General features: G+C 55.1%; 1 protein-coding gene across 7 annotated transcripts in view; it reads right to left on the reverse strand.

Annotated features, from left to right (window-relative positions):
- Positions 1–665: 665 nt before the first annotated feature.
- The window catches only part of SH3PXD2A (SH3 and PX domains 2A), a 242,221-nt gene continuing 215,789 nt past the window's right edge, over positions 666–27,097 (reverse strand). For 5 of the 7 annotated variants that reach the window (XM_043597432.1, XM_043597430.1, XM_043597434.1 and 2 more), the window contains 6 exons: positions 25,396–25,479; positions 20,193–20,310; positions 16,050–16,387; positions 15,052–15,101; positions 12,271–12,390; positions 666–10,352 (listed from right to left, as the gene is read on the reverse strand). In XM_043597432.1, the coding sequence (XP_043453367.1) occupies positions 8,385–10,352; positions 12,271–12,390; positions 15,052–15,101; positions 16,050–16,387; positions 20,193–20,310; positions 25,396–25,479 (2,678 nt within the window). In that variant the 3' untranslated portion in view covers positions 666–8,384. The remainder of the gene's footprint in view (positions 10,353–12,270; positions 12,391–15,051; positions 15,102–16,049; positions 16,388–20,192; positions 20,311–25,395; positions 25,480–27,097) is intronic. The other 2 variants (XM_043597433.1, XM_043597437.1) reach the window with 1 other exon arrangement.

Genomic DNA, 27,097 nt, shown 5'->3' on the forward strand with positions numbered 1-27,097 from the left:
GAGGTGGGCCCAAACCTGGCCCAAAACCCTTGTGGGGTGGCACTGCCACCTAGGGGCCGATGGGAAGATGACAGGTCCTTCATGTAGGTCAGGAGGGGGTTGATGATATTAAATGGGTGACAGCTAGATAGAAAGGGAGGGCCAGGGACCTTTAGAGAAAGCTTCTGGATGGGCTGAGAAGATCTGCCTGGCTGCAGAAGCTGGGAGTGGTGGAGTGTGTCTAGCAAAACGTGGCAGTCCTCATCTGGTGGGGCTGGGATTCAAGCACATAGCAGGCCTGCCTTCCTGCCCTCTGCTGCTTCCTACACCAGCACGGCCCAGCACTGTTTCCTGGGGTCCAGCAAAAGTAGGGTAGGGTCAGGGGGGCTCTAAGCTGAGAGGCCAGCTCGGCCTGTTGGATGTGGATCTTTTGCCCCAAGATGTGCATTTCTCGCTCTCAAAGCCTTGGCTGCTTCCCAGAAAGTCTCCTGATGGTGGGGGAGGGAGGAAAAGCTTGAGTCTGATTCTCACCAACAAAGGTGGCAACTTACCTGCCTCACCCCGCCCCTCCAGTGTCCTCAGAGGGCCCTGGATCCTGCAGTTCATGCTGCATTCTGGGTAATGTGGCTTTTGCCATTCAGCTGGATGGCTTTTCTGATGACAGGGAGAATTAAGAGGTGATTCTGTTCAGTTAAAAAGGCCAAAAACTTTATTTAGTTTTCAGGGAAATACAAGATGCATGTAAACATAAACAAAATACAAAACAAAACAACCCAAATCTTACAGTCTAGAAGCATGCCAAGACAGAGTATTTTCTGCAGACCAAAGAGTCCCGTCAACAATGATAAAGGACACCCGGAAAGTGGCAGGCCAAGGGGCTGGATCCCTTCCCCAAGGACACTGCATTTTTGTGATGAGAACAATTAAAAAAAAATCCCACTATTAAAAATATTAGAAACATGGAGATAGTTTAGCACCACCATTGATCCTGGAAATTTTTTAGCACTCAAATTGACTGCACTGAATTCAATGTCCTTTTCTTCAGTTTCTCTGCTGAGGGCAGAAGAGGGCACAACCTTCTCCTGACCCCACAGAGCCCACTAGGAGCTGGGAGGGGCTAAGTGGAGACCATGAAGAATCCCCCAAAGTTCTGGAGCCCCAGAGACACCCAGCAGTTCACATGCAACCATGCAGTCCACAAACCACCCTCCAAGGACCTGCCACTCACATCTTCACTCAGAAGTCACCTTCCCGCAGACCTCTCAGTACTACTGTTCGTGAAACCCTGTTCTCATCTTGTGTCCTGCATTTAAAGAAAACTTGTTGCAGAGAACAAGTTGCATATCCAAGAATGGTGGCTGTTTTCTCTCTCTGAAGTAAGCGCTCATGGAAACGTGCCTTGGTCACAGGCCACTGAGAATGAAAGGGCATATCCACGTTTGAGGGCGCACTGCACCCTGTCTTCTAAGTCACACCTGCAAGGCAGGCTCAGCAGACCGAGTAGCCACAGGTAACATCAGAGACACGCCAAAATAACTGGTGTTAACCAAAGAAATGAGGCTGCCTTCCTTCCAGACATGCTCGATAGTGTCTGGACCCTGAGGTTCCAGTTTGGTGGGGTGGTGGGTCCTTACTGTACAACGCATTACGGTCACTGGTCTCTAACCAATTTGAGCAGTTTGAGAGGCCACCTCTGGATTGGACAAAGGGATGTGGGCAAAACCAGCTGGGAACCTGGGGGATGGATGAATGTTCTCGAGCCAGAGTCTCCAAACTCAAAAGACTGGCTTGTTGCTAGCGACTTCCTGTCTCCACTACGTAAATCAGTGACTGTTCATTAAGAACGTGCTGGGGACCCAGTTTGTGTCCCAGCAGGTAGCGGTTTCCTCGGGCTAGCTGCTTCTGTGGCCAAATCTTAGGGCTTTTCCAACCTACTCTGACTGGACCCTTGGGTATTGAATCAGTAAATTCCCTCTGTACCTGCTCTCTTCCTCCTGAAACACTCAGAATTGACTTCTTCCTTCTTTTGAATGAAGACTAAACTCCAGACTCCAAACTCTCTCAGCATTCTCACACTTTTCCCTTTCTGCCTAGAAGACATCCTCTTCTGGAAGCCGCCTTCCCGGGAAGGGATGGTAAGCCCCAGCCATTCCAAACATGCACACATTCATCTCACCAACATGCCTCTCGCTTGCCTCCAACATGCTCGAGCCATCCTTCTGCTTTAAAACCATTTTCTCGCATGCTCTCTCCCTGCCCCTCGCCCCCTGAGGTCCCAGCCCATTAGCCAGGGTGGAACTGGGAACAAAGGAGGGACCTTCAGCTCAGAAACCATTCTCTAAGGCCACTGAGTTCTAGGACTGGGATGGGAGAGGGGACTGATTGTCAAGGTCAAGTGCAAACCCAAGATTAAAAAGACAGGATTGGGGAAGGGAGATTGCATGGTAACCCCAACCTTATAGGCAGGTTGGGATCAAGGTCTTAGAAGGTAGAGCCCTCCACCCAGTCTGTAAGCACCAATGAACCCAACTTCTGGCTGCAGACCTAGGTGCACAGAACAAAACAGGAGGGAAGCTAAAATTACTGGGGCTGATTTCCTGAAACCAAGGCTGTAGGTCAGTAACCTCATCCTGTCACTGTCTCTGGCCATAGAACTGAGAACCACTGAGGGTGGTTCATGATTTAGGCAAAAAGCTCAGTAAGGTCGAGGAGGAGCCGTCACACTGTTCCTGTGATGTGTTCAGTTGGGGCCTGCAGTCTGGTGCAAGTGCATATGCAGGTCTGCTGACTACCACGAGCATGCTCTGGCCCCAGCAGCCTGACCGCCCTCAGAAACACGAGAACTGAAGGCCAGAAGCTCTTACCATTGAGAACTCCCTCCCACGGTGGTGATATGCATGGCAGTGGGTGGGGTCAGCCTGCTAGACCACCCATCCGCAGGTGGCGGGTGACCCAGTTCAACCATCTCAGTGCTTCCACACCCAGTGACTTCTTGAGTCCACATCTTCATTTTGGAGCCCGGGATGATGGCCTAGGCTGCTTCTGCTAGATCTGTTAATGCCAGTGTGAAGTTTCCAACAAAATAATAAAATAATTACAAAAAAAAAAAAAAAAAAAAAGACACATTGCACTCTCCAGCCAGAATTATGTGTGTGAGTAACACACACTTGCTGCCAGAAGCTGTGAGTCCCGTGGGTCCTGCCCAATGCCAAGGACTTGTAAAATGGAGACAGCTTGCCCGGTATTTGTTCTCTAACCCCTTGTTATTTAGTTCAAGTGGGAAATTACCAACACTCACACGTGTGTGCTCATGGACACACACACATACGCACATGCACACACACTCACTCTCAACACACAGCCCTCAAAAAAGTGAGGGAATCTTAATTCTTTAAGATTAAGTAATGTGGGTGGTTCTCTTTCCAGAGAGCTCTGCATCGAGATTCTCAAAGATTGGACATATAAATGTGTATACTCCAAGGAGAGACACCCACACACAGGGGCACGGTCCCACTCTGGGCACACAGATCCATGTTTGTACAGGAATTCACCCAACAGAGGGGTTGGAGCAGCAAGCATACAGTACTGGAGACGGAGGGGACAAGCCAGTGAGGATGTCCCTGGAGCCCTGAAGGGCAGAGCTCCAAGGGCTTGGACCCAGAGACTTCCCATCCTGCTGCTTTCTCTACCAGTGCCAAGTAAGGAGGAGGCCCGCTTGGTACCTGTTGTGGGGAGCTGTCTACAAAGACCTGAGTAGGCCCCTCAGACACTTCTCTGAGGCCCTCTGGGAACTGTCGGGGTGTTGAGCAAGAGGCCGGGCTCACTCCTCGGGCTGAAGTCATTGAGATGAATGGGTGGCCCAAGCTCAGCACCAGGCCTAGCTGTAGGCTTGTGGGAATTGGTGTCTCACTGGGGTACATAGGGCTCAAGGCACCCACGTCCCCCAAAAAGGATTTGGTTACATCTAGGGTTCCTGCCCATAAACTGAACTGAGGTTACATAGTTTTAGAAAGACTCAGACATACATCAGAAAGATCATGGCCCAAACATCAGGAGACTGGGGTGAGAGAGGGCTGCTGGGAGTGATTTTTAGGACAGGTCTTTCTGGGCAGCTGGCTGAAAAACAATGGAAATGAAAACAAGGGGCCGTTCCCGGATGTCCTTGCTCTGCTCCGAGGGCTGGGGCCCTGAGCGGCCTGTCCCTGAATCCCTTCTGGGTGGATAACACCCAACAGAAAAAGGGGCTGCCCTCCGGTAGGCACCCCTGCCATCCTGCCAGGAAGGGGGGGGGGCGGGTATAAAAGATCAATATCCAGAAGGTCACCTGTCTGCTCCACAGCTTAACTCCTTCCAGCAGCCCTGCCGCCTCCTATGGACGAACGGGCCACCGGGTCTCCCGCCACTGTCCCAACAAGCCCTGGCGTCCCTCTTGATAATATTGCACTTTTCCTGTCTCTCAGATTGTTTTCATTTTCGATTGAGAATGCAAAGTATTTGGAGGGGTAGGGGAAGTGAGTAACCTTAAAGAAATAATATATTAGTTAAATACAAAAAAAAAAAAAAACCCAAAACAACAAAACAAAACAAACACAGGAAAAGTAGGGGCTACTTTCATTTTTTTTCCCTTAAAACAAACTACCAAACCGAGGGCTAGACTTAAATAGTTCTACACCTACTCTGCAAATACTAGTAATATGAAAATAATGTTCAACCGAAATTCCCTTGTCTTTCTTCCTTAGACGATAAAAGTAGTAACATGCCTTGCTGAGGAAAGCGATGGATATAAATGCCAGTAAAATATGCTGCTCTAACATCTGAAAGTGATTAAAACGATTCTATATAATGCCTTCGTCAAGATGGAGACTCGAGAGTAAGAAAGAGAAGCCTCTGGGGCCAGGCGAGGGGTGGAGGGCCACGGCTGGCAAGGCAGAACCTGGGTTCAGCCAGGGGCAGATGGCTCACTCGCCGTTCAGAGTCGCCCCTTCCGGCCCCCTCCTGCTGCCCCCAGGGGGCCCCTGGCCTAGTGGCAACAGCGTGGCAGGGCTAGGGAGCCCAGCCAGGCCCGCTGTTTCAAAGTGGGAGAGAGATGAAGACATTTTTTCCCCTTGTAATGAAAGAAAAAAGGTCTTTAAACGGAAAGAAAAAGCACCAAATGATGCATCTTCGGGCATTATACAAACCTCAATAATGACCTCAGAAGGGCTCATTAGGATTAAAGGTGCAGTATACAGCAATACAACGCCATTTCACATTTTCAATCGCAATTAATGGAAAACTGGGTTTGGACACTGCTGAGATTTCATTTTCCTTTTTCCTTTTTTAGTCCGATCTGGTTTTCCTCCAGATGGGTCAGAGCCACAGGCCCCTCCCTCCTCCACCTGCTGCGGTACCCTCCAACATCACAAAGCAGCTCAGTAGCTCTAGGGAAAAGCCCCCTTGCCCTAGGTGGGGCTCAGGAGTCCAGGGGCACGAGCCCTGGCATCCCCCGGCCATGTCTGAGAGGGACTGGCATGCACCCTTCGTATTCAAGTATTAATATTCTCTTTGGGCTTGCAGGGTTTGTGCTGTGTTGAGTCAGGGGGTGATGGTGAGGGGTGAGGTGCGAAGATGGGGCATGGCAATCCCTGTTCACTGCCCAAATCTACATGCTGTCACCAGGTGGCAGCATTCCCCACGTTTCCTAGATGCCTGAGCAACTCCCAGCCATCCTTAGGGGGCTGGATGTCACAATGTAAACATGATGACCACACAATAAACTCCAATGGGGGTGGGAGGGAGCGCAAGGATTAATGCAGTGGGGTGGTCTGCCATTAACTAGCTACATGATTTCAGGAAAAGTAATTTCCTGCCCTTGGGCTGCAGTAACAGAAGGGGATGGGATGGAGTGACTTCCAAGGCCACTTTTAATGACTATCACTTAGAGCACTGGGGATCGAGGAGAGAGGGTCCTGGGGGAGGGTGGAGAATGTGGGCCCCGCAGGTGCTGGAGAGCCCCCCGGGGCAGTGCAGACCGTGAGGAAGGGCAGGGAAAGGCAGGCTCCGGGGAACACTGTGGTCCAGTCCAACTGAGATGCTCTGTGTTCGGCAGATGCGTCCTGCACTCCTTCCTGGCCTGGCTGGCACGTTACTGACTGAACTGGCTCAGTGCAGACATTGGAGGAGCGAGGCCGCTGGGGCCCCCCCCTTGGAAGACAGCTACATGGAAGGTCCTTTCACCCAATAGTCACTCTACTTTTAAATTTTATTTTAAATAATCATAAATTACTTTTTTTTTCTTTTAATAAATATGTGCTGCTTAAAAATGAGAAAAGTATATACTGCATCTTTAAGTAATGCACTTTGCTCTCTGGGTTTCTTCCCATTCCACCTTATTAAAGTGCATTAATTAAAAAATAATGAACCACTTCTTTATCATTATTGTTCAAATAAGTCCAAATAATATTAATATGAAGACACTAAACCACTACCATTAGTACTGCAACCTAGCAGATTAACTCAATATCCTACTCTATTTAATACTGTCCAGCAGAAGAAAAGAACGAATTTCAATTTTAAACTCACAAACAAAACAAAAGGAAACAAAATCTCACCGCGGCCCTTCCACAAAGAACACGAGCAGTTTGCCGTAGCTGCCAGGCATGAGTGCACGGCCAGCGAGGAGGCTGGGGAGATCCCCAGGCAAGGCCTCAAGGGTCTAGGGGGCGGGTGGGGTGCTGAAGGCACGAGACACAGCGTCCCGTGCTGATCTTCGGGCAACATACGCTGCCTGGGTGGGGAGCAGGGGTAGAGGGAGGCCTTTCCTCCTCTGTAGAAACCACCAACCCTTAGTCCAGGCCTCTGGCAGCTGAGCTGGTGGCTGTGGAGCCCAGTCCGTCCGCAATCAAAGGCACGTGTGGGATTCCACTCCCAGCAAAGCGGGGGAGTCCTTGGGGAAGCCAAGGCTTCCGGAGGGTCCCCTCGGAAACGTCAACAACTGAAAGACACAACCCAAGGTTGACAGGGACTTTATTCTCTCCTCTCTTCGTGGGGGGCGCCGCCCCTTGGGAAGACCAGGTCGGCTCCCGGCCCGGGGTCCTCCGGTACCTGTGGCATCGCACGTAGGTGGGGGAACGGCCGGTGGTGGCTGCCCATCCGGGGTCCCCTCAGCCCTCAGCGGGGGCGATGGGTGCTTCTCCACAGTTCACACGTAAGGGTTCTGGTCCTGCCCAGACGGGAGAACACGTGCAGAATGGTGGCCACCCGGCAGCCTGAGAGCTGCCTTTTCTCCTGGACAACCTGCTCCTCCCTCCTGGGGAGGGTCCTGCCCCACTGAGATGTCTCTGCTTTGCCGTGTCTGGGACTGGGGCTTCAGCCCCTGGGCCCTCCAGCAGGCGCCGCGCTAGGGTGCCGTCCGCAACAGTGGAAACCAAACGAAAGGACTTTGGCTTGTGAAGGGAAAGGAAGTGAAAGCCCAAAACTGCCAACCTCCCCGCAAAAGTTACGACAGAAAAGCCCCATCCGCTACTCATTCTGTCCCCTGTGAGGCCGACTGCCCTTGGGCCCCCAAACAACCCCTAAAATAAGACCAAAACTCAAGGCCTGACATTGAAGCCCCAAATCAATAAACCTCTCCCAAAACATGCAAAAGAGCTGCCCACCCAGCAATACCCAAAATAAAGTCTGTGCAGATGGTGAAGAGACTGATGGCTGCACCCACCCTGTCTGTAAACTCTGGTGTTGGCGGTCCTCCGTGGGGCGCCCAGGGCAGGGTGGACTCTTCTCAAGGCCAGGGAACAGCGACAGGTAAGAAAGGTGGTTCTTGCTGGCACCCGGGGAACTGCTTTTTCTTCAGCGAACAGACATTGAGGGTGGCCTGGCCCAGGGACAGGCTGGGCTCCCAAGAGATGCCTCCAAGCCCCAGAACCAGTGGGGTCTTCTAGGACACGCGCCCGTGGCAGGTGGTGGCAATCCCCGGGAGACCAGCACAATTGGCAAACACAAGGACCGCCTCCGATGGCAAGGTGCCAGCGGCAGAAACCAAGCTGGGCAGGGGCAGGGCACAGGAGGTCCCTGCGACCACATCTTTTCCGGATTTGCAGCCAAGGCACAATTGGAATTTCCCTCGTGGCCTATCCCAAATGGTGCCAGGTCCGTCAGCCAAATCACCAAGGTGCCCACGTAGGGCTCAGCTTTCTTGCCTCTGGTCCCAGGCCCGCCGCTCCCCTGCCTGTTCCCTTCCCTGCTCAATGTGGGCCCCCGCCGGACCTTACCTGCCAGCTGGGGGACAGCCTGGAGGGGAGCATCTCTGAGGTCACGCATTCTGCAGGGTTTAACGGTGTCCCCCCCCACCCCTCCCATTTTCCCTTTCCCCTTTGTCTTCATCTCACTGCTCACCCGCACCAGGCTGGAAGGACCCACGCCCCATGTTAGTTCTTTTTCTCCAGGTAGTTGGAGGGCACCCAGCCTTTGAAGGGCTTTGCGCCATCCAGGATCTGGCAGTACCACCAGCCGTTGGGGTTCCTCTCCAGGACCTCCATGGACACACCCTCCTGGAAGCCTGCTGTCTCCTCATCCCCCTCATAGTCCGCGATGGAGACATAGACGTCTTTGAGGTTGTTGTGGATGAACTGGGACTTCTCAATGGGCTTGGGGCGCACGGGGGACACGGGAATGCCGTTGCGCTGGGCGGGCAGCAGAGGCGCGTCTGAGCCCTGGCTGGCGGCCCGTTCGGCCAGGCGGCCCTTGGCGTCTGCGGCAGCCGAGCGGGCGGTGCTGAAGGAGGAGTTCCGGCGGACACCCCGGAGGCCGTCGGTGGCAGTAAGCGACTCGTTCCTACGCAGGGCGCAGGACAGGTTGTTGTCCTTGGGTGGCGGGGACACAAACACCGACTGAGGCCTCACCGCCACCTGCCGCACCCCGTTCCTCATCTTCACTGCCCCGGCGGCCGAGGTCTTGCCGAAGCCTCCCGGAGGCTTGGAGGGGATGGGCGGCGTGGCCCTCTTGTTCTGGTTGACGGTGTTCAGTGCTTGGACCCGCTTCTCGATCTTCTCCAGGCTGTCTGACTTGCCCTCGTTCTGCTTGCTTTGGGCGCTCACTGTGTCTGGCTCTTTGCCAGAGGAGTCGGATTGCTCGTTCTCGCCGAGCACCAGATAGTGGGAAGGGGCCCAGCCCTCTAGCTCCCCAAACCTCACATACCACCAGCCGCTTTCCAGCTTCTCGAGCACCTGTACCTCCACGCCTGCGGGGAAGCTGATCTCTGAGTCCTGGACCTTCTGGTAGGCACTACATGTCGTGTAGGAGGCGGCCTGCCCTTCTCGTCCCTTCTTGGTGGGACACGGGGGTGTGGCGGCTGGGGGGGTAATGAGGTCAGCGGAGCCTCTCCTGGACCCCTCACTGGGACTTTCAAAGGCCGTCTGAGGGGGAAGCTCTGAATCCTCGCTCTTTGAGCCCTTGAGACCGCCCCGGAGCTGGCCTGTAGGTCTCAGCTGGCGCCGTAAAGTGCTGATGTCCATCTTCTCTTGACTCTGGGACTCTGCTCGGCTCAGGAACGGCTTGGGCCGGACCGACGGCTTAGCCCGGGTGCACGAGGTCAGCCCAGCCTTTAGGTCGGCGTCCCTCTTCGCCCCAACCGTGGGCGTGCCACGGATGCCTGCGTCCGAGGCAGAACGGGGCTTCAGGTCACCACTGTTCTTGGACAGGGAGGAGGAGGAAGAGGAGGAAGAGCAGGTGGTGTTGATGGTGATGGATGAAGAAAAGGAGGCAGAGGAGTGGTTTTTCCCCAGTTCTGCCTGGGCGTTCTTCTCTGCCTTGAGCTTTAGGAGCGATGACGATTTGGGGGAATCTGATTTGGGGGAGTTTTTTCTAGCAAGGGACAGAGGGGAGCCCCCCGGGGAGTCACTGTCCCGGGAGGAGCGTCTGGCTGACAGGGCATCCTCGACACACGGCCGGAAGCCCTCGTTCTCATAGATGGTCTCCTCCTCCAGGGCCACGTCCTCTGAAGAGCCGCCCACCCTGAAGCGGGCCCGCTGCAGTGAGGAGGCCGGTGAGGGCCTACGGGGCTGGGCGGGCCGCCGCTCCCCCGAGCCGCTGTCCTCCGTGGGTTCCTCGCTCAGCTCTGGCTCTGAGTCGAAGCCGAAGGCAGGGATGTCATATTCAGGCTCCTCATACTTGAGCTTCAGCGGGGAGTCCTGGCTCTCCCCAGAGCCCACTGGACCCTCCTCGGCCTCCTTGGGCTTGCTGGGGGGGGCGGGAGGCGGTACCTTGGGCCGGGTCAGTGTGCTCGTGCGGCGGCTGAGGTTGGGCTTCTTGCGCTTATCGATGTACGACGCGGGGGCCCAGCCCTCCTTCTCACCAATCTGGACGTACCACCAGCCACCCGAGTTCTTATCGATGACCTAGGGGAAAGGGTGGGCAGGCCAGTGAGCTGGGAGGATCGCCGGACCCTACGATGTGCCAGGCTAGGAGCTTTGCACTTCACGCGACGCACCAGGCTACGACGCGTCATGTCTCTGTTTTACAGATGAGCAAAGTGAGCTACTGAGGAGGTGGCCCCAGGACCCCGGGTAGTAAGTGCTGGGCTGGAATTGAAAGCCAGGTCTCCACCATCTCCCACTCTCCAAGACCCTCCCCCCTGGCCCTCCAAGACTCCATTATCACCCCATGTCGAGCTGGCCTTGTCTACAGACTCCTGCTTCTCCCCCTAAGCTGTGCACTTAGAAGACCTACTCCTCCTAGTCCCTATGGAACCCAACTCGTCAAGGACCCGTATGTCTAAGAACATGCCATTCATTCCACTGCTCCTTGTCCCGCCCCTGGGATTGCTAGGTCCTCCGCCGGCCACCCTGGAAAGGGTCTCTCATGTCAGAAGAGGATGGGAAGATGCAGGTGAGGTGAACTGGGAGGTACAGCCTGAGACCAGAGCCACCCTGCCGGACGCCTCCCTGGTGTTCCCACCGCCTGTGGTCATTTCACTGCATGTGGGATCCCAGTGAAATTCTGCCGGTCGAACGGACTTTGGCTTAAATGGTTAACTGTGGGAAGGATGAGGGGCTTTTAGTCATTTCCATGTTAGTATAAACTAGCTCAAGGAGCTTCTTTCTTAACTATATTTGAGATTGGCTAAAGACCAGGAGTGTGGTGCTGCCTCTGCTGCAGTTCATCTGGGCTGGAGCACATAAAGGGAAGATAATTTTGGATTGTGGGACACTCCTGGAGAAAGGTACCGGGGGGGGGGGGGACATGAAAAAATTGATACCAGGGGAAGAGGGGCAGTGAAGGAAGAGAGATAGAGACCAGCCCTCTGCAGTCCACACCAAAAGGGAGAATTTCTGTCCTTCCTTTGGTTCTCTATTCCTTCCTTCACCCTTCCCACCCCATACTCCACCGCACACTTAAGATTAAGCCTGGGTAGCTCCTAAGTATGACAGTTCAGTTACATGGTGAGCTTTGGAGGTTCTTCTGGAAACCTAAGCACCACTGACGGAATGATTTTTCTTGGAAATTCGGTTCCAAATTGAATACGTGGGATTTAAAACATTCACGCGGGGGACACCATCTCTTCCACAGGCAGAGACCGCCTGAGGGCTCTTCCGACAGTTCTACAGGTGTTAATTGGATTTAACCTCATTACTCAAGAGCGATGGCTGCGTGCCCTGCAGTGGCCACAAAGCAGAGTTTCATAAATGCTAGGCCGGGAAGGAGCCTCCTAGGGTCTGTTACCTCATGTGGCAGAGACACAGGATCAAAGCCAGGGCAGAGGAGTGACTGTATCGAGGGTGAGAGGTGCCGTCGGTGTGCACGTGGTCAGAACCCAGGCCCCTATTACCGTGGCTACGTGGACCACATTCTCCCCACAGCAGCGCTTGCTAACATGGGTTCTTCAGAATCTTGGCCCCCAGGGTGCTCCTAGGAGACAAACTGTCCTGGGGCCAAATGGGTCTGGGCAATGCTGCTATTCTAGTGCCCTCTTAGAGATGCACGGTGACATCCCTACAGCACAGGCACTGAGAAGTTCTGCGATTAAAAGCACACAACTGCATGGATCTTGTTTAACCCAATGTCCTTCAAACCTGTTCCGTCACAAGTTCCCACTACACGCTCTGGGAAACGCTGCTGTGAGGGAAGCACTGCGTGGAGACAGGAGTCCTGCATTCTGGTCCTCACCGTGGCACTTACTGGCTTCAGGCAAATTTTTATCCCCGTGGGTCTTCTGCCCGCCCCCCTGGAATGTTGCCAGCAAGGCATAAATGGGAAACATGGCAGGTCTTTGACTAGCATGAGTTCAAACCCTCAGCTTCATGGCCCAAGGCTCACCTCTGCCTTCTGTCCACCCCGAAAGCTGATGCCGTCAGAGATGCAGGACTGGAATTCAGCAATGGTGTAATACTCCACCTCAACAGAAGGGGGCTCTGGTGGCTTCGGCAGCTGGAACCCCTAAGGCAGAGAAGGGCTCAGTGAGCAAAACCTACCTGATCAGAACTGTAACAGAGGCAGAGTGTGGCGTTTACACCAGCTGGAGGGCAGCTGACCTGAGAAGTATCCATCACCTGAGGCTCAGGGTGTCTCCCCAGGGGACTGTTCTCCTGAGCAGGCTTTCTACTAGTACCTATGATCCACTTGAAACTCCTCTGAGCTGTCAAAATGATCATTTAGTAATAGTAACTTCACCCCCACATCTCTGGAGGTCCAGTTTATAGATACTTCAACAGCTAGGTCCCAAAAATGAAAATGAAAAAGCAGAGAAGTGGTTTTAACAAAGCCTGTGCAAACTGCTGCATGGGAGGAGAGCCTCGTCCTTAAGTCTGGCTGACAGGTCACAGTGGTGACATCTGGTTGCAGAGGCAGGGCCAGGGGACACAGCCATCTCTTTGGGGGCAGAGGGCAGGAGTGAAAGGGGGCACGGAGATGGCTGAGAAGAGCCCTTGGTGGGTCATTGCAGAGATGCCAAATGGTCAGGCAAAACAGGCTGGATTGGTTATACCAATACCCAAGCAAGACAGTCAAGGACATTTAGGATTTGGCTGCAGCCATGACTTCTGAGTCTTATTCATTCACTTTCCAAACATCAACTGTGCATCTTCTGGGTGCCAGGCCCAGGTCTGAGGCACTGGGCACTTAACAGTGAAGCAAAAGGACAACCCCCTTGCCCTCATGGGGCGGACATTCTAGTTTCACTCGGTCTCTACTCTGGTCAAAATGGATTTTGTGCTGCCCTGTTACTTCCAGTATGTCCCAGTATCACACAAAGGGGTTAAAGCAAAACAAACAAAGAAGTATGTGTGTTTGGGGGGGGGGGGCGGCGGTGGCGGGAAGGGAGAGGGAAGCAGCTGTGGTGTAACAGGAAGACCTCAAAAGACCTCTGCCTTGCAGCTGGACACATGTGGGCTCCAATCCCAGCTCAGCAACGCACCAGCTGTATGGCCTTGGATAAAGCCTATGACCTCTCTGAGGCTCAATTTCCTCATCTGTAAAATGGGTCATGAAGAGAATTACTGATAGGTACCTAACTTCTGGCCCAGCCAAGGACACAGGGGGAGCTCCACCAACAGCAGCCAAAGCTGACCCCTCCTTCTGAAATGCCATCGTATTCCCTGGAACCTTCTGCATTCTCCACAGCTCAGCATGTCCTAATCTGGCCACTCACAGCCCAGCTGTCTTAGGTCACAGGGAGCGAAGGGCAGGAGGAAGCTGGTCTTGAGGGACCAGGTATGATTCAGCCCACTTTCTCCGCCCGGGGCTGGGGCCCTGGCCCTACAGGCATGTGTGTGAGTAGATGGGGTCCAGCCCCAGCACCCCCCCTCTCCCCCTCCCCCAGCCACCAGGTGGGATGCTGCCACATCTGGCTGGGACAAGCCCTGCTGCAGTAAGTCCCGCACTTGTTAAGTATGGAAGGAATGAGCCCATTGTTCCCAAAACCGAGTCTGCCTGAAAATAATCAGCTGGGGCTGAGAGAACTGGAAGGACGGGAGAACTCATTGTTTTGTCGTGGAAAACTCGAGGGTAAAATGACATAGAAACTCCCCTGGGGCCGATGGCCAAGGCAGGGATGGTTTCCTCTCCACACGCCTGACTCAAGGACCCGTTTACTGAAGGCCCGCTCTTCCAGGCCAGGGCAGATGTCACGGATCCCAGTGACCCTTGCTACTAGGCCCAGTGAGACTTCAGAAATCTTTCCCCACACGGTGCGGCAGGCAGCCCGTCCGTCAGCCACAGCTGACATAGGAAAGGGAAACCTGGCGGCCAGCCCTGCACACACCATCCCATTTCATCCTTCCAGCAGCCCCAGGAGGTGGCTGGCACTGTCCCCATCTTACAGATCAGGAAATGAAGGCTTGGGGAGGGTAACAGACTTGCCCTGGGTCTCGCCGTTCCCAAGTGTCAAAGGTGCAAGATAGACGCACGTCTGGCAGGCTTGAAGCCCTCTCTTTCCACGGCACCCACTGCCCCTGAGGACAGTCCCCTGAACTAGGGCTCTAGGTCCGCTGCCAGCATCACTGCCACCCTAAGCCTAGTGTCCTGAGGGTATATGCTCTTCCCTGATGGTCTGGACACCAGGACCCCCACCTACAGGAGCCAGGGACGCCAGCAAGTTGAGCCTCTGACTTTCAGCACAAGCCAGTCCTGGCCATTCACTCCTCCTTGCAGGGGTGCTTGCCGGCCTGCCCTCTGCCCTCCCAGGCTCTGGCATCCACCGAAGCCATCGGACATTCCTGAGCCAGGAAGGCGAAGCTGAAAGGCTTCCAGGCACACATGGACAGCAGCCCCATTCCCAGCCCCTGGCAATGCCCTGGCTGGACACTCCCGCTGGCCAGTCTAAATGTTTATGTCTGCCAGTGTAGCGGCTGGGATGGATTTATTTAGCTTTGGAGTGCAGTGTGTTTTTGAACATCAACTGTCCAGCTAGGCCCCCAGAATGGCTGGGATGCCCAGGCTTTCCTCTCTGCCCCTGGCCCCACAAAGCTGGAAGCCCAGCAGGGCCCTGGAAAACCCCTGGACTGACAGGCATTGAAATGAGACAACCAATTAACTGGGGAATGTTACAGGGCGTCCCCAGATACAGGAAGAAAAAAAGGAGAAGAAATAGGGCATACATACCAGGCTGGATTCTCTGCGAGGTGGAGGCCTTGTCCTTAGGTTTGGGGAGCCTAGAAGAAGAAACATGGCTTCAGAAATCCCAGCCAGACAATGGGTAACAGCGCTGGACCCTGTCTTCCCTATGTGTGGCTGCCTCCTGATCCTGGGAAGCTCCTGGCTCTGTCCCACACTCAGGAGGGGCCCATGTGCTCAGTCACTATCAGCACTATAGTTTCTTCATGGAACCAGAGACCTTTAAGCTTTCTTGGCTGTGTTTGGGGGGATCCATGAGCCCCCTAAAATGATGTGCACATTTCAAAATGTATAGACATAGAGGCATTTTTCAGAAGAAAGGGTAAATAGCTCTATCAGATTTTCAAATGTAGGAGCAGAGACCAAGTTCAGAACTCAACTAAAACCACAGCTTTCCTCAAGATTTTAAGGCTGGGTGGACATCAACAGAAGTGGCTCTCTCATCATATAGGGCAGTTTAACCTCCATCTGAAGATGCTGTTGAGCCAGAGATGCATAGATTAGGAGGGGGCCAGTTAGCTGGGTTTCTCCTATACAGAGACCTTTAAAACTGCTCGTGGAGAGGCAAAGCTGTTCCTTCCAAGTCTTTTAGGTTTCCAGTAACTGGTGGGAGGCGAGAGGGAAGGAGGGGTAAGGCCAGGAAAGATGTTCTACTAGCTGTCACTCTGTAAAGCAGCCTTGCACAAGGGAGCCACGTGTCACAGCCTGGGGGATACACTGATCTGCAAAGCAACCATTCCTGGCTTTCTTCTAGGGAATGCCACCAGCTTAAACACTCGTGTATTTTATCTTCAGCGCAAGAGTTGTGAGGAAGTGCCTTGCCTACTCGTGATTAGCATGAAACAAGTTCAGGGTTAGGGGTCAGCCTAGATGCCAGGGTAAAAATGATATAGGGGTCTTATACACCCCTCTGGCTTTCCTTGCACCCTGTGACCGCTTTCTAAAGAGCTGTGCCATAAGGATGCAGGGGTCAGGAAGGCTCTTACTGATCTGGGCCCTCTGAGGGGCAATCCTGGCCACAGCTGGCGAGCCCTGGGCCAGCTTGGAGACACTCCTCTCAGGGACGCCCAGAGCGGTGCCATTGGAGGCATTGCACAGGATGGGCAGGCTGATCTCCTTCTTGGCGATGGGGACCTCAGGGCCCTCTCCTTCGGCCGGTGGAGTCTCCTTATCCCCCGACGCCTTCTTGTTCAGCAGGTTGCTGATCTCCATGATGTTCCCGATGATCTCCACTGGGCCTGCCAGATTCTTCTTGCGTGCTGGCAGGTCGTCCTTGGCTTTCTTCAGGTAGGATGCTGGTGCCCAGCCCTCTTTGCCCAGGTACCTGGGGGAAGGGGTGGACATGATGTCACTTGAGCACTGCTACCTGACCTCACACCCCAGGCTCCACCTGGCCTGGCCCAGCTGTGCCTTCTCCACTGTGTTCTGCAAGGCACCTGGCAATCCCACCACTCTGGAGAGAAGCGGGATGGAGGGCAGGTGGAAAAGACACCTAGGACACCAGTTCTTCCTCTCTCCTTGCTCTCTGCCTGATCCCTCCTTGTGTGGGCTCTCGTTCTCTACAGTCAGGCAAATGTGGGACATCAAGATGAGAAAATTCCTCAGATTGAGTTGCCCACCAAGTAGACTTGACAACGGCCTGCTACCTCCCAACAGAGAGGGCGATGCTAGAGATAAGAGCAAGTGTGAACGTGGTGTGTTAGGCAGAGGCCCTCTGACAAAGGGAAGGGAGATCAGAGAGGTGAACAGGTAGCACAGGTAAGAGGAGTTAGGAACCCCGAGTTCTGCTCTTGAGTCCCTTGGTGAGTCCCTTGGTAAGTCCCTACCCTGGAGCTCAATTTTTTCTCTCTTCTGCAAACTTCAGGAAAAGAGTAGCTGCAAAAATTTATCCAGAAAGATAGACCTTTCGAGACTAACTAGGAAGATGTCTATAAAGAATGGCCAAGTGCGGGAGGTATGGATGCTAACTGTGGGGGTAGCAGACAGATCAAGTTCACAGAACAAGTCCCCAAACAGACTGATGTTAAGGGTAACACTTCAAATTACTGGGGGTAAGGGGTGCCTGGGTGGCTCAGTCAGTTAAGCGTCTGACTCTTGGTTTTAGCTCAGGTCATGATCTCATGGTTTCGTGAGTTTGAGCCCTGCCTTGGGCTCTGTGCCGACAGCACAGAGCCTACTTGGGATTCTCTCTCTCCCCCATTCTCTCTGCCCCTCCCCGGCTCATGCTGTCTCTGTCTCTCTCAAAATAAATAAATAAACTTAAAAAAAATTAAATCAAATTAGTGGGGGTAAGGATGAGCTTTCAATTACCAATTTGGAGATGACTGATTACCCAGTTAGGAAAAGTAAGTGAGACCTGGGCCTCACACCACAGGGGGAAAAAAAAATTGTGAATATTTGGTTAATCTTGAGGATTGAGAAAATCTTTCTAAATAGGGCTCCAAAAGCCAAAACCATGAATGGAAAGACTGAAAGCACATGACTGGATAAAATGAAAACCTTTGGTATGGCACAACAAAACCAAAATGAAACAAAACAAAATGAAAACAAAATCAAAACCCATAAACAAGGACAAAAGGCAAATGACAGGGCTGACTTAATTTGAGGTGACTTGATGACTTCTGAAAACAAGCTTTTCCCTTTTCTCCCCATGGTGCTCAGAACTTCTACCCAAGCCCACTAAGAGCTCACCTCCCAGTCCACCAGTTCACTGTCCCCGTCTGCTCCCCGGGGCACATCTGGCTCTTTGCAATGGCTCCTCTGTGCCAGATGTCGGACACTCGCCCTTCCCACCTGCCTGATCTGACCTTGTTCTTGGGTGCTCATGAGGTGGGAGAAACAGGAACGTGAAAGCGAAAGTTTCTATCAACATGCCTGAGCTTTGCCGGAAAGCCTACGCAGGAGGTGGCTTCTTATGTTCACACCACTGGAAAGCACAGACAGACTGTCCCAAGGTCACCTGTCTGGCCCCCTGTTTGGGGCTTGGAAGGCAGACATCAGTTAACACATGGATGGAAGTCAAGGGGCTGGCCTGCCTTCCCAAGGTAAGGGGTGCAGAGAGAAGCACAGAAATTTCAGGGGTGGATGGCAGCAACGAGTAAAGATGCCTAATCTTATGTATGAGCCACGAGCCAAGGCTCAGCAAAGCAAAGCAAGTAGCAGAGGGCCACACAGCTAGCTGTTGGCAACATCTGGCCTGGAACCTGGTGCTCCTGCATCTCAAGATGAAGAGCTTGATGGCTATGGCAGAGGTGTTCTTCTATGAGAACAGTGGGGAGATGGGGAGTGGGGTCTCATGGGAGTGATGGTCAGGCCTGCTCACTGCCCTGAGTGCTCCCATGTCCAACCCTATTGTGTTCCTCTGGTGTTACATGGATACAATTAGATTCCAGGCAGAGAGATGCAGGGGAATCAGGAGCGGCTGTGTGTGTCTGGGTCCAACTCGGCTCACATCTGCTTTCCAGCTCTGGAGCGCAGAATGAGTCCAGAGGGAAGCAAACTGGAAAAGAAGGGATAGAGAGAGAGAGGGAGGGTATGTGTGTGTGAGGGGAGAGGGGAAAAGAAAGACAGGAAATGAGGATCAACACAGAGCCTGGAATGTTGGGAAATGGCATATTTAAGGGGGTGTCGGGCAGCCTTCTTAAGGTGGAATCTCTGTAGGGTTTTTTCAGTTGAAGCTCCCACTAGCTAAAGGGGTAGGCCACGGGGACAAGAGTTGACTAAAAGTGATGGCTCAGAGTAACCTTGTTGATCATTTTAAGAAACTGGAAAAAACCCCGCAGCCTTGTAGATAACCTCCGGGAGGGTGGTTTCGGTGACCAGCCTGCCTTAGAATGTTTGCTGGCCCTCCCATGTAGATTTGTGGTTGCTGGATTTTGGGGTTGGGTCTAGTTTTTTAGAGAGTGTGAGAGTCTAGGGGCAGTGACTTTGGGAAACACACATCCAGGCACACAGTCCTGTCCCACCTCACAGAGCAGAAAGGAACACCTCAGCCCTACTGACTGGTATGCATGGGGCCAAGGGCAGGGGCAGCTATGTCTTGTCAGGTCACATTAAGGCTGAATCCCGTGTAGCCAATGACCTTCATCCTACCCGTCAGCATAGCCCAATCTTAACACCACCATGGTCCAAGATACTGTCTCCTGAGTGCCCATATCACTTGGGTCAATCCTGTCCCCACCGTGGGACACAGAGCGGAGCACCCTTCCTGCCCAGGGTGGGTACGGGGTTCCCAGGTGATGGGCTGGGGAAGTGGTCCCCAGAGCTCACAGATACAAGACTATCTTGGTCATTTGGGCTACGGGCAGGGAAGAGAGAAACTGGGTGAAATCACCACAGCAGAGTCAATTCTAAAGGACCCAAAAACATTTCCTGTGAGCCCTAACCCCACCCCTCACCCAGAAGGTGCTGGCTGGCCTCAGAGCCCCAGGACAGAGGGGACTGGAGAGCAGGACTTGGTAGGGGAAAGGTGAGTGAAGCCCACAGGGTTTAGTTGGCTTCTAGGATTGCCAGGGAAGCCCTCCCTCCCCTCCCCATGCTCCCAAATGAGTTTCTCAGTTGGGAAACATGATTGGGCCCTGCAGGAGGGAGGGGCAGAAGGAAGAGGCCTTTAAGCTAGGCTTGGGCTCAGGCCTTACTTCTACCCTGGCTCTTGCAACCACATAAGCCAGCCCTGCAGAGTGGAAAGGCCCCCAGTGTTGAGCTGTGGGCAGCAGGGACTGCCTGTTGGGACCTCAGCAAGGCCTGTGGACGCCAGCCCTACAGGCGGCCTGAGCTACAGAGCGCACCAGGCAGCCAAGGCCGGACACAGAAAACCAAATTCAGATGTGCTGGACCCTCCTGGCAGATGCATGGGAAGGGATTGCACCACTGCCTGCAAGCTGAGCCGGGGCCCCTGTGCCCCACTGGCCACAACTCTGGCTCTGCTTGACGTGCCCCAGGAGAGAAGCTGCGAGATGAGCACTCTGTTCGAGCTGTTCAACCGTGCAGGGTTGAAGCAGCCAAGCCTGGGCTGTGGGCGCAAAGCCGCCTCAGTATCGACCTGCCAGCTGGTGCCCATGGCCACTGTGCAGTCTGCTGCCCAGGGCCGGAGTGGTAGAGGGATCTCTTACTTCCGCTGAGGCTCCTACCTGATGTACCACCAGCCCTCCAAGTTCTTCCGGATCACTTCCACAGTGACGCCCTTCTCAAAGCCAATCTCGTCCTTGCTCTGGCTGGTGTAAGGCTGTACAGTGATGTACTTCTCCTCTGTGGGGGGTGAATGAAGCAACAAGGCACAGTTATTTGAGGTTGGAGCTCAGGTCCTCCTTCCTGTCTCTTCCTCCTCGGGTCTGGCCCGGCTTAGCTGGTTGCCTCACTGTGGCTCCCAGTGTGTGCAGAAGCTGGCCGGGGCCCCAGGTGGCCTGGCTAAGCCCTGGCAGCAGAGAGTTGGCTCTCCCAGCCCAGTAACAGCAGCGAGGGTGCTGGGGCCTAGTGTCCTCAGGGGTCCAAAAGCTCCCTGGACTGAGGGCACAGTTAGGGGGAACCTGCCCCGTGTGGCACCTGAGTCAGGAATCCCCTGGGATGTCTGGAGGCGCCATGGCATGCCCCCCCCCTTCCCTGAACGTGCCAGGCCCCCATCCATGTCCCAGACTTGCTCTCTGAGCCCTTCTTCCACCTCTACCCCTTAAATCCTGCCTCTGTCTGATCTTCCGGTAGCCCCAGGGGCACCTCCTTGGTGAAGCCTCCCCTGACCACTAATGTGATCACCTGATTGTGTGATTTTCCCAAGAGGATTGTGGGGAACACACGTTCGATGGGAGTGATTACATGGGTTTTAAGATGAGGGTCCGGCGGCCAAATGATCAGCGGTGATGCTGACTGCAGCCATCAGCAGGGCTTCCCGGAGCCCAGGGTGGGCCAGCATGCTGAGCTGACCACACAGCTTGGGAGCACCCCTTTGGGGAGCTGCCTGCTCTACCGTCACATTCGCCTGCAAGCCTTGTTCAGGGCCTCCCCAGGTACCGGGAAGGAGGTGCCTTATGGGAAGACAGCAAAAGCCCAGGAGGGCAGGTGTGGGGAGGCCGGGCAGTGCTTGTCCTCCTGGATCTCTTCAGCCTCTCTCCTGGCAGGGGCCCTGCTGCCTCTGCACGGGTCCTTGCTCAGGCTTCCAGGGAGGTGTTCCTCCTGCGTCTACTGGGGCCAGGTGGACTCATGGCCGGCTGGCTAGCCGCCCTGTCTCCTGGGTGGAGAGCCTCCCCAGAGAAACGTTCAGGTCTCAGGAAGGATCACACATCCCCATACTCACCCTCTGGGAGGAGGAGCAGACCTAGACAGAACTGGCCACACCCTCTGGGAAGGTTACCCTGAACTCATGCTGTCTCTTCCAGCCTGTGCCTGTCACACAATTGGGGCTCCAAAGGCACTAGGCAGCGCATCAATGAAGGGCAAGGCTGTCTGAGCAGGGGCAGGAGGCTGTGTTCTAAGATACCTGCCCCACTCCTCCTTGCTCCCAACTATGACAGTAACTCCTAGATTCCTTGGTGGACCCTGATGGGCAGCCTGCCTGAGCCTTAGGCAGCAGTAGGGGAGGGGGACGGAGGACAACTGCCACCTCATCCCCCCCACCCCCCACTGCCCCACGACAGGAGGGCCATCTGTTTACTTAGGAGGATCAGGGTCCTGTCTGCAGCCCTGTGCCGGGCTTGGATAGCAAGTCCCTCCAGGATGGAGGTGGCAAGGACAGAGCTGATGGGCCCTGGCCAAATCTGAGAGGCTGCCAAAGGCGAAAGGTAGGTGATGACCCACTGGAGCCTCCACCATTCTTCAGCATGTGCTTCTCAACGGCAAGCTTTTCCCAGATGCAGAGGCCTTTCTCACCATCGACTAACTCCTGGAAGCTTTCAAATTCCCATCCAGCCACGCTGAGGAGAGCTGCCAAGATCGCCTGAGAACCTGGGCCAGCCAGATTCTGACTCGGGCCTTTGAGAAGTTCAGTGTGCTACACTCCAGCCCTCCACTCTCCTGCCTGCTCCTGGTCCCACTCCATTTTCCAGTGGGGCACGGTAAATCCTGGCCCGGGCCGTGGCCAGAGGGGCAGCGCCAGGCCCCGGGGATGTAGGGTTCTGAGGTTAGGGTGAGGCGAGGCCTGGGCTCCACATTTTGCCTGTGTTCAGCCGGGCTATTTTTAAAAGCCTGTGGTTCCAGCAGGAAGCCATCATTAAAGTTTTCCTAGGCAAAGTTGCCTCTGCAGGGAAAAATTATAGTCCTTCTCCTAGGAAGATCAGAGGAGTGCTGTCCTGCCGCATGGCAGAGAACAGGGCCTGGACCGTGACATGCAGGCCCAGGCTCTGGAGCTGTCAGGCCCAAGCAGCAGCCTCTGCAGCCCCCAGTGTGTATGTGGAGGACATAGCACTGAGGGCCATGTAAGTGCCCGGCCTCCCCTTGACCCTCTCGGAGAAGGCAGAACCAAGCACATCAGTTTTCCCTAGTGAAGCTGAGCTGCTCCTGCACAAGGCCCTGTTCTTGGTGGCCCTCAGACTGACGTGAACAGAGGTCTGGGAGTTCATGCTCCCGGGAAGAGATCTGGCTGGCCTAGAGGCTTGTCTTGCCCCGTCACTGTGTAGGTCCCAGGTGATGAGCATTCAGAGCACAACTCTTCCAACTGGTCTGTGTGGGGGTTTACTTTCCTGCCATGGCCAGCTTAGGTGGCGGAGGCATGGCTTACCTCCGTGTAGACATGTGGTTGGCTGTCAGGTTCCCAGCTTCCACGTTTCCCTGAGGGAGAGGCAGAGCCAGCCCCTCTACTGGACCAGGGCAGAGCCCCGTCTGGGGGTGGGGATGGGGAACCAAGTCAGGATGCCCAGACAGACTGAAATCGTCTCAGGGGCTTGGGGAGGGGGGGTGGGGTGGGCAGCTAAGTCATTCAGGTTGCCTGGGTCTCTAGAACAGACTTTTAGGAATCAAAGTTTAGGAATCAAAAGGGAGAGGGAGCTGTAAGCTCAGGGGTGGGGGGTCACCTCAGGGCTTCTGGGAAGCACTGAGGCTGTGGTCACTCTGATGTGCCATCAAAGGTGGGTGGCAACTTTGCCCTAGGGAGGGCTGACCAGGCCGCCCACCGGGTGGGTGGGTGGCTGGCTGGGGGAGGTGGACAGGCCTGTTTTGGTTTTGGAGGCGGGGTCTGGAGAACCCTGCAGTTTCCAAACCACAGACGCCTCCTCTTTCAAATGCTTTCCCCTCCGTCAGCAGTCTCCCTGGCTTCCCTCCCGGCCCCCACAACCTACCCAACCCCACTACAAGAGGCCTTCTGATTCCAAAGGCCTGGTTGGCGGAGGGGCTGGGGAGTGGAGGCCCCGGGGAAGCACTGCTTCTCTCTTGTCTAGTTATATATGACCCACTGCCTGTTTCCCCCCATTGGCTCCACTACTTTCTCCCAGCCAGCTTTCTGCAAGTTTTTCTTGGCTGCCTGATTTAACTTAGTCCTGACTTAACTTAGGGCTGAGACTGGGAAATAATGCTGTTTAGGTCTCTTAGAGAGAGAGAGAGAGAGAGAGAGAGGGAGGGAGAGAGGGAGGGAGAGAGGGAGGGAGAGAGGGAGGGAGAAGGGGAGGGAGAGAAAAGTGGGCTTGTCCTCATTCACATATTTGTACACGTATGGATGTCCACAGAGTCGTGCATCTGGCTGGGAACGCATGTCCACATATACCACTGCATGCGTGTAACTCCGAGTCCGCTGCCTGTGCCCATGCTGTGTGAGGGGCTACGTATGAGACCGTATAGGAAGCTATGTGTGTCCTCGGTGGTCAGAAGCAGACGTACGATGTGTCCAGAGCAGCTGAAGCATCTGCGACTGTAAATGCATATGTGGAATGTTCTACGTTGGCTGCACGAGCGGTATTACGTGTGTAGTGGCTGTGTGCCAGAGGCCACGGATGCGCAGCTGCGTGGGGGCCAGAGGGGACAGCGTACTGCTGCGCACGGGCAGTAGTGCTTCGTCACTTGTAAGTGTCCGTGTGCTTATGGAGACGCAGTTGCGTTTGGGGTTCGGTGTAGGATGGCGTTGGGAGCAGATGCTGGAGGGGGTGGGGGAAGGCCAAGCTTTTGTCTCTGCGGTTTTTCCAGGCCAGCGTCCCCCTCTCCTCTGCTGCCAAGGCTCAGGGCAGTGTCCCAGGCTGGCCCCCCGGCAAAGCTGCTCCACCCCTCCTAGTTCTAGGGTGCCCCTGCTTTACACTCGAGCTCATTCTCGCCGTTTCCATGACTTGGCCTCCTGCCCTGCACCTTGGAGTCCAACCCTTGTTCCACCCTCAGGATGAGTTGGGCTCCCACAGCCAGTGCTCTGAGTGTGGTGCTGCACCAGCCACGGGCGGTGGCCACCTCAGCGTCCAGGCTTGCTGCTGCCTGGGGCTTGGGGCTGGTGCCAAAACATGGTCTCAGATTGTTCAGGAACAAGCTGTGGGGGTGGGCCGATATTCACGGGGCATCCCTGCTATCGGAGAGAGGCCAGTGCTCATCACAGGCCCTTCCAGCCTTGTTCTCGGTGAGACAGGAGAAACGGACCTCTGCTGGCCTGTGAGCCCTGGAGATGTTGAGGGGTTTGTTCAGAGGCTCGCCCCTAAGCTCCCTACTCCCAAGCTCCTGGATGCTGGAAAGGCCCTGAACCCGCAAATGTCTTAGTTCCCAATCAGCCTGGATGGCTGGCCAGGGGCCTCCCTGGAATCCTGACCAGGCCCCTCACAAAGTGCTGATGCCAGTGCTGAAGATGCTGGAAGCTCCTGGCTGGACCTGTCACTGCCTTCAGAGCTGGCTGGGGCCGAATCCCGGGACCAGGCTGGGACTGGCTTTTGTTCCCTTTCTAGTTTCCCTGGAGCTAGCTGAAGAAGGAGGGTTGTGGGCTGGCCCTTCTTCCTACTCTGTCCCTAAGTAGTTGCTGGAACAGCTTTGGCCGATGGAGCACCTTCTCAGAGGAAGCAGGCACCGAAGAGTGGGGGCAAGTGGGACAGCCTGTGCAGAGACTTACACCCCACCCCCCTCATCTGCAGCTTCTAGGGCCAATGTGGCCTTTCTTAGTCCAGCCGCCCCCACATCACATCCTGAATCCCATGACCCCCATCCCCAGGATGGTGGCAGAAGCCAGAGCCGCCCCCCAACTCCCAGTCATCCCAATTCCCAGGTAGCCCCCTGTGCCCTCCTCCCCAACACCCCACAGCTGCAGAAGGTGAGAGAAAGTCTAGCTGTTGAATCTGGGTGAGGAGGCCGAGTGGCAGACAGGAGCAGAGCTCAGAGAGGAAGGGAGGTGTTAGCGAGAGAGCGAGGGGCGGCAGCTGCGGGTCAGGAGAAGCCAGCTCCCACAGTCACCTCGGCTGTGCTGCCTGTTGACCATCCCGCCCAGGGTCCACCGGCGATCCAGACGCCGCAGATGGGCCTTGCGTCTCTTGGACACTGGTGTGGGAGATGGCAATGGAACACGCGGCCGACGGAACCGGCGGAGAGAATGGAGATGAGGATGAGATGGGATGGGGCAGGGAGGGGGATGGCGGGAGGGAAGGTTCAGGCTCCCAGGGCATCATCGCCAGGACCAAGCGCCAGCAGCATGCACCTGCTGGATGGGGGCAGATCTGCCCACTGACACGGGGGAAACTCCACCAAAGGCAAACCATGTGGGTTGTACCCCTAAGACCGAGAGGGGCTAAGAACTCACAATGCCAGCACCTGAGAGGTGAAGATGGTCCTAGGACCCAACTCGGCACAAAGATGGCCCTCCCAGGCAGCCCCAGGGAAAGACTGCTGCTTTCACCATGGCTGGGCAGTCACAGTTCCCAGGAGGCCATGGGGCCCACGGCACCACCCATCTGTCGGCCACCCACTCATTACGTCCTGCTTGTGAGCCTACCGCCATGAGCCAGGCACAGTGTCAGGAGAGACGTGGGGGTCCTCTGCCATGGGGCTCCCTGTCCCTATCACCCTGGGGGTACCTGTCTTTGCTCTCTCAGCCCTCTCCGGGGCCTAGCACAGGGCCTGGCCAGCGGCTGAGCACTAGGAAATGTTGCATGGGGACGGATGCTGCAGGCCTTGGTTCTGCTCCTTTGCTGCACACTGCCCATCGGATTTCTGACAGCAGGGGACCTGCTGCCCAATTCTCTGTGCTGCAGCCCCTCTCATCCAGCCCATGCCCTCTGTTTGCTGTGGCCCAGCCCCAGAAACCCTCTGCCTTCCTATAGGATGCCCAGGTGGAAAGACACCATGTCAGGGCTGCGGGGCACCAAGCGGCCCCCTGCAGAAGCTGGGGGTCAGACTGCTCAAGTATGGGGGAGACAGGTCAGCAGAGTCAAAGGAAGACTGTCCAGACACACCTGAGCCAAACCCCACCAAAGCCTCCTAGGAAGTACTTGCTTTTCTCGAGGGAGTGGTGGTGACCTATTTGACCTGCTTCTTGGCAGTAGGAGGCCTGGACCAAAGGTTGGAGATATGGATTCAGCTGAGGCCTCGCTGCCGGGTGCCTGTGTCACCTGGGGGCAGGCAGGCTTCTGTTCTTCTCTAAGCCTGTTTCCTCATCTGTCACTGGGGCTGACATCTGCCCTGGCACGAGCAGAGACAAGGGACTGAACGGGCCACGTGGAAAAGAAACGATCTCCTGTGTGAGGCCAGACTGGGAAGGACCCTGACAGCTGACCTCCCGGGCAGGTTGTTCGGTGGCTTCCCTGTGGGCAGAGGAAGCCTCAGCTGATGCTCAGGCCAGGGGCCACCGCAGCAGTAAGTGTTATTTCCCCAGCTGAAACCATGCACATGGACCATCTCACTGAAGCCTCACAAAAGCCCTGTGCAGTCAGCACAATCTCCATGTTAGAAATGGGAAAACAGAGGCACGAGGGGGTTAAGAAACCCTCTGAGTCACACACCTAAGTGTCAGGGCAGCACATGAATCTAGGTGGTCTGGCTCTGGAGCCCAGATTCTAGGCCCTACGATGTTCCTCCCCCTTGACCCTGCACCCTTGGCCTGCCTACAACAGGGAAAGCCCAGATAAGAGGCTGGTGCCAATGCAGACCCAGCAGGGAGAGA

Source organism: Prionailurus bengalensis, chromosome D2, assembly GCF_016509475.1.
Source record: "Prionailurus bengalensis isolate Pbe53 chromosome D2, Fcat_Pben_1.1_paternal_pri, whole genome shotgun sequence".
NCBI lineage: Eukaryota > Metazoa > Chordata > Mammalia > Carnivora > Felidae > Prionailurus > Prionailurus bengalensis.